This window comes from Tupaia chinensis, unplaced genomic scaffold, assembly GCF_000334495.1.
Source record: "Tupaia chinensis unplaced genomic scaffold, TupChi_1.0 Scaffold147123_1, whole genome shotgun sequence".
In the NCBI taxonomy this organism is placed as follows: Eukaryota; Metazoa; Chordata; class Mammalia; order Scandentia; family Tupaiidae; genus Tupaia; species Tupaia belangeri.
This window is the reverse complement of record NW_006206975.1, coordinates 591,636-598,510: the sequence shown is the minus strand read 5'-3', so window position 1 is coordinate 598,510 and position 6,875 is coordinate 591,636. Positions and strand designations below refer to the sequence as shown.

The 6,875-nt window shown below is 41.3% G+C and overlaps 2 protein-coding genes across 2 annotated transcripts in view; both read left to right on the top strand.

The window, feature by feature from the left end:
• The window catches only part of GTF2H2 (general transcription factor IIH subunit 2), a 46,451-nt gene extending 41,261 nt beyond the window's left edge, over positions 1–5,190 (top strand). Inside the window, exon 17 of the mRNA XM_027768682.1 lies at positions 5,124–5,190. Coding sequence (XP_027624483.1) covers positions 5,124–5,173 — 50 coding nt within the window. The 3' untranslated portion in view covers positions 5,174–5,190. The remainder of the gene's footprint in view (positions 1–5,123) is intronic.
• Positions 1–6,875, top strand: part of NAIP (NLR family apoptosis inhibitory protein) — a 50,058-nt gene that overhangs the window by 1,382 nt on the left and 41,801 nt on the right. Inside the window, exon 2 of the mRNA XM_014584569.2 lies at positions 5,124–5,694. Within this exon, the coding sequence (XP_014440055.1) occupies positions 5,127–5,694 (568 nt within the window). The 5' untranslated portion in view covers positions 5,124–5,126. The remainder of the gene's footprint in view (positions 1–5,123; positions 5,695–6,875) is intronic.

Below are 6,875 nucleotides of genomic sequence, written 5' to 3'. Positions count from 1 at the left end.
CTCACGCCGGACGCGTGTGCGTGCGTGCCCAAGATCCCAAGAGGAGAACGGAGGAGAAGGGATTGCGGCGTGACCATCTCCCCTGGGGGGTGATTTCTCGCTTTCTGTCTCTCTGTCTCTGTCTGTCTGGTGAGTGCACACACCCTATAGCAAAAACCTCTAAAAAAAAAAAGCAATAAAATTAAATAAAGAATTCATTTTTTAAAATCTACATATAAGTAGACCCACAGAGTTCAAATTCATGTTGTTCAAGGGATGTGTGTATGTTATGTGGAGTTTTTCCAATTATCTAGCCCTGTGTAATTGCTGAAGATGGTAACAATGGAATAATTCAGTCTTTTTTTAAAAATTGTCTTTATTTTTATTTATTTATTTTTAATTTGACCAGAGAGGAACAGAGAGAGAGAATGAGAAAGCAAGCTGCCAGGTCTGGGACTCGACCCACTGTCAGCCATGTGGGAGTCCAGCGCCCTTAACCACCATGCCACCTGCCAACCCCTCAGTCTTTTACTTTATAGTTTAAATGATCGCTGAGACTTAATTATATGATGATAAGACTTTGGGAGAAAGGTGAAAAGCAGGAAAAGGCTTAGAATCATTGGTGCCAAACTGTTTACTGAGTCCTCCCCGGTTTGAGTTTGCTCAAGTATTATGTAACTCTTGATGGGAGGAAAAGCATATTAGTGGAACTTAACGGTGGTAGATTCTAAGCCAGAGGAAATAGCTAAATGGATTACCACCACCCTCCCCCCCCCCCCACGGCTCACTAGAAAGAGAGAGAGAGAGAGAGAGAGAGAGAGAAATCACCACCTCAGGATGATGGCCATGCTGCAATCCCTTCTTTTCCATTCTCCTATCAGGGTTTTGGGTGCACTGATGTGTCTTTCAAATTGCAGTTTCCAGGACTCCAACCACTCTGTCAGTCATGTGGGATCCAGTGCCTTAGCCACCATGCCACCTACTGGTCCATTTAGGACTTACAAAAAAAAACCTCAGACATAGAAGTCAGCCAAGAATACTGTACTTTGGCTAGTTTGGGTTGCTGTGGCAAAAAAAGAGAAAGAAACTTAGGCTGCCACATTTACCAAGCTATGGCCTTCTATTAAGGAAGGGACATGATGCCAAAGAAGAACTAGACAGATCCTCCAACTAGCAAGGAGCTATTCAAAGAGCCAAGTGACATGTGGATTTATTCAGAGACCCCGGGGAACCATTGCTGAATGAACTTTATACATTAGTGGCCAAGGAACCCTTTTCCTTCTATTAGGTACTATCAAATTGTGCCTTCGAATAAAAGGGTGTACTTGGTCTTGATAAAGATCTTTAATTAGCTGCAATTCTTGCAGAAGTGTTTGTAGAGGGGCAAATTTCAAGTTGGCTTAGCTGGGCAAGGTTGGAGTACATACAACATACCTCATAAAGGGGAACTGTCCAATTCCACTCATTGTAGTAAATTAAATACTCCTTTGAGGTAACTGAAATGCTGAGAATGCAAGCACGCACCTGTGAACTGGTTATATGATGATGCAAGGTGTCATCATTAACAATTGAATGCCTAATTTAATGCTTTAGGCTTAAGTAATGACTGATGCTGTGTTAAGAGGGTTTCCAACTGCTTGAACTCTTTTTTTCTTTCTCTTTAATTGGTATGGAGAGTGTGTGCTTGCCAGAGAAAGGGGAACTAAGAAAACACTCCCTTAGGGAAATGGTCACATTGCAATCTCTTCTCCTTTATTCTCCTCTTGGGATTTTTGTCATGGATGCACACTACCCTGGCATGTTTTCGAAGCCGCCGGGTCCCGGATTTGAACCATACAGTCTGCTCTCTGGGATCCAGCTGCCTTAATCACTGGGCTGGCTACATGGCTAGCCCAATAAATGAATATTATGTTTAGACTGGGACCCATCTTTAAGATAGCTCAGTTTTTAGACACACACCAAAAAAATCTGAATTCCCAAGCATACCAGGTCCCAAGATTTTTGATAAGGGATACTTAACCTATATTCTGTCACTGAATTGCTTCTTGATTTTTAAAAATTCCTATTCCAGAAGAAAGTCAAAATAATTTTTAATTTATGCGAAAAAGCCACCAATGTATATGTAAGGTGCTCCCATAAGGATATTTAAATTCACCTGCTTATTGTCACAACCTAATGAGTTAAAAACTTAAATTTGATTTAACTGGGAAGTTCTGTATTTCATTATATTGATAATGTAATGTCAACCTCTTGATCCAAGTATCCAGTTTAGACTGAATCGTAAGTGCTGGTTAATCACCTGAGAAGGGCTGATTGACTGAAATACAGGGCCTAGCATAAATGGTAAAATTCTTAGGAATTACTTGGGTTAATGCCACTAGGAACATTTCCAAATGTACAAAATTAAGCTACTAGCTACAAGATGGAGACAGGAGGCACAAAAATTGGGTCGGCTTCTTGGTTCTTGGAGAAAGCATATACCAGGGTTTGGAAATCTGCTACCAGAGTGAGATGGGGGGTGGATTATTTATTGTCAGAGGGCACATGTACTTGCCAGAGAGAGAAAGAGAGTTGCTGGGCATCCGAACCCTGAGATTGTATGCCCCCCCAAAATCAGCTGGACAATGGCTCTTTGAAGTCCCCAAAGAGTCTGCTATTAAAAACAATAAAGGTAAAGGAGATCTCATAGAACCATTCTCCCCAGCAGCTTGGTGACATATAAAAAAATCCATTAATTAAAATATGTATGAGGACATCATAGAAACTAGAAAAAAATTAGCTACAAGGATATTCAATTCATCTTTGTTTATGAAGATAAAAATGGTTGGGGCCAGCAGGTGGCATGGTGGTTAGGGGTGCTGGACTCTCACGTGGCCGATCATGGTTTGAGTCCCGGACCTGGCGACTTGCTTTCATACTTTCTCTCTCTCTCTGTCACTTTCTGGTCAACTTAAAATAAATAAATAAACAAAGAAAGAAAGAAAAATGGCAACAGCCTAAATGCCCTATATTAGGGAAATAATCAAGCCATTAAGAAGTACATTATGATGGGACCAGCAGTTGGTGTAATGGCTATGTCACTGGATTCCCATGTAGTCGACTGCAGTTTGAGTCCTGGACCTGGTGGCTTAAACTTATGCCAGGTGCTTGTGTGTGCATGCCCAAAATCCCAAGAGGAGAATGGAGGAAAAAGGATTGTGGCGTGGCCATCCCCCGCTCGGGGGTGACTTCTCGCTTTCTGTCTCTCTGTCTTTCTGGCGAGTGCATGCACCCTATAGCAAAAACCTCTCAAAACAAAACAAAACAAAACAAAAAAGAAGTGCATTATGGGACCAGTAGATAGCATATGGTTATGTCGCTGGACTCCCATGTAGCTGACAATGGTTGGAGTCCCAAACCCAGCAGCTTAAAACTCATGCTGTGTATGTGTGCATATGTGCCCAAAATCCCAAAAGGAGACTGGAGGAGAATGAATTATAGCGTGGTCATCCCCCTGGGGGGGTGATTCTCACTTTCTGACTCTCTGTCTCTGTGTCTTTCCGGCAAGTGCACACACTCTATAGCAAAAATATCTCTCTAAAAAATAGAAGAAGGAGAAGGAGAAGAAGAAGAAATACATTATCAGGCTAGCAGGTAGCATGGTAGTTAAGGTGCTGGACTCCCACATAGCCAACTGCAGTTTGAATCCTGGACCTGACAGCTTGTTTTTTCACTTTCTCCCTTTCTTTCTCTCTCTGGTAAGTGCATGTGCCCTAAATTTTAAAAACTAACATAATAATAATAAATAAAATTAATTATTTTTTAAAAAGTATGTTGTAGATGTATGTTTATTAATATAACCATATTTTATACATTTTAGTTAAGAGAAAAATAGTTTATAAAATAAAAGGTGGGGCCAGCAGATAGCATGGAGGTTAAGAAAGCTAGATTCCCTTGGGGACCAGCAGGTGGCATGATGGTTAAAGCACTGGACACTCCCACATGGCCAACCATGGTTCAAGTCCTGGACCTGGTGGCTTACTAACTCACTTTCTCTCTCTCTCTCTGGTCAAATGAAAATAAATGAAAGAAAAAATAAAATTAAAATAAAATAATTATTTAAAAGAAAGAAAAAAAAATAGAAAGCTGGATCCCTGGAACCAGTAGTTGGCATAATGGCTATGTCGCTGGACTCCCATGTAGTCGACTGTGGTTTGAGTCCCAGACCCAGCAGCTTAAACTCACTCTGGGCACGTATACGTGCGTGCTCAAGATCCCAAGAGAAGAATGGAGGAGAAGGGATTGTGGTGTGGCCATCCCCCTTGGGGGATGATTTCTCGCTTTTTGTCTCTCTGTCTTTTTGGCATGCGCCCTATAGCAGAAACTTCTTAAAAAAAAAAAAAAAAGGAAGGAAGAAGAAAAAAAGGAAGAAAGGAAGCAGGATCTCACATGGCTGACTGCATGATTTTGGTTCCAGACCTGGTGGCTTGAAAGACCTGCCAGATGTGCATTTGTGCATGACCAAAATCCTGAGAGGAAAATGGGGGAGAAGGGATTATAACACGGCCACCCTCCACTCCCGGAAGGTGCTTTCTCACTTGCCCTCTCTCTTTGTCTCTCTCTCTCTTATGAATGCATGCATCCTATAGCAAAACAATAAAACAAAACAATGTATAGCACCAATAATAACAATTATGGTGGGACATCTAGAGCTTTGACTCAGAGCACTGAAACGTAAAAAGTGAGCACAATCAAAATACTGATTTTTAACAGCTGAGCAATTTGATTGAATTGTTGCTATACAGCTATACAATTTTGTGTCTATTTGTCCTTAAATATAACCATTTTGTAAACATATGCCCATGTGACTATGGTGTCTCCATAGTTAACATCTGAAAGTTTTCAGCAACTGAGTCAGGTAGATCTGTGTGTCTTGCTTGTTGCTGGATCCCCAAAGCCTAGCACAGTGCTCAACACAGGTAGGTGCATCGCACACATTTGTTGATTGAATGTATGTGTCAGTACTGTTTTATAACTTCTCAATTTTTCTTTCACCTTGAAAGCCTGTGCATTCCTTCCATTCTCAGCTTCTTCAAAAACAGTAGGAAAAGCTCTTTATCATAAAAACATTACTATAATCAACCTACTTTTCTTACCCTTCTCAGAGAATGACCACCCAAGGGATGGCCTCAGAAGAGCGGATTTCCCAGTTTGATTATGATTTGCTCCCACAATTGTCTGCTCTTTTGGGCCTCGATGCAGTAGAATTTGCAAAACAGATGGAAGAAGATGAGCAGAAGGACCGAGAACAAATGCAGAAAGGCTTTAATTCACAGATGCGCAGTGAAGTGAAAAGGTTGAAGACTTTCTTAACCTATAAGCCGTTCAGCTCGTGGACACCACAGGAGATGGCAGCAGCTGGGTTTTATTTCACCGGGGTAAAATCTGGGGTTCAGTGCTTCTGCTGTAGCTTAATCCTCTTTGGTACCAGCCTCAGCAGACTCCCCATTGAAGACCACAAGAAGTTCCGCCCAGATTGTGAGTTCCTCTCGAGCAAAGATGTTGGGAACATTGCCAAGTATGATGTAAAGGTGAAGCACCCGGAGCACACGTTCAGACGGGACCAAGGAAGCTACCAAGAAGAGAAGGCCAGACTTGACTCCTTCAAGAACTGGCCATTCTATGCCCAAGGGACATCCCCACAAGCACTGTCAGCTGCTGGCTTTATCTTTACAGGTAACTTGAAATCATTTCCCCAAATATTTTTCTAGAATTTTTTTAAGTTCCATATTTCAGTTGTTTTGGCAATATTTTGTGAGTTTTTCCTCACTGGTTAAATTTATTACATTAAGTATAAGGAGTATAAGGTCTATTTTATTAAAATTTAACTTCAGGGCTGGGCCTGTAGTGCAGGAGCTAAGCTCTGTGCATTAGGAGCAAGATTCCACACGGCTCAAAGTTTAAATCCCAGCCCCAGCAGCTTAGAAAACACGCAAGGTACACATGTGTGTATGCCAAAAATCTTGACAGGATAGAGAAGTATAGGAAGAAGGGATCATGGTGTGACCACACCCCGTTGGTGTGATGCTCTTTCTTTCTCTGGGAAGTACACGCACCCTCTGGCAATTAAAAAAATAATAATACAATTCAACATCAGTAATTTTACTTTATTTTACATTTAACACAGCATTTGTTAGTTGACCAAATATATATAAAATGAGAGTTACTTTTCTTTTTCATTAAAAAAAATTATTATTTATTTAATTTTATTTATTTATTCAGTTATTTTAATTTAATGAGAGAGAGAGAGAGACAAAGGAAGCCGCCAGGTTCAGGAGTCGAACCATGGTCGGCCATGTGGGAGTGTCCAGCACCTTAACCACCACCCCACCTGCTGGTCCCTTTTCTTTTTCATTTTTGAGAGGTTTTTGCTATAGGGAGCGTGTGCTCACCAGAAAGACAGAGAGAGACATGGAGACAGAAAGCGAGAAATCATCCCCTTAGGGGATGGCCACACTGCAATCCCTTCTCCTCTATTCTCCTCTCAGGATCTTGGGCACACATGCACACATGCCCAGCATAAGCTTAAGCCACCGGGTCCAGGACTCCAACCGTGGTCGACTACATGGGAGTCCCGTGAAATAGCCATTATGCCAACTGCTGGTTCCAAGACAATTACTTTTCTTATTTTGAACTTTAGAAAATTTGAACCTTGGAAAATATTGGCTATATTCTTTTTTTTTTCTTTATTCACGTTAGAGCCTGTGTGCACACATGTAAAAATGAAAGAGAAAGAGAGATAGAGGGAACCAGCAGTTAGCGTAATTCCTCCATGATGGCCATGTGGGATAAGGCTTCTTTTTTTTTTTTTTTTTTTTTTTTTTGGGGAGGGTTTTGGTTTTGGTTTTTGGGCGTCG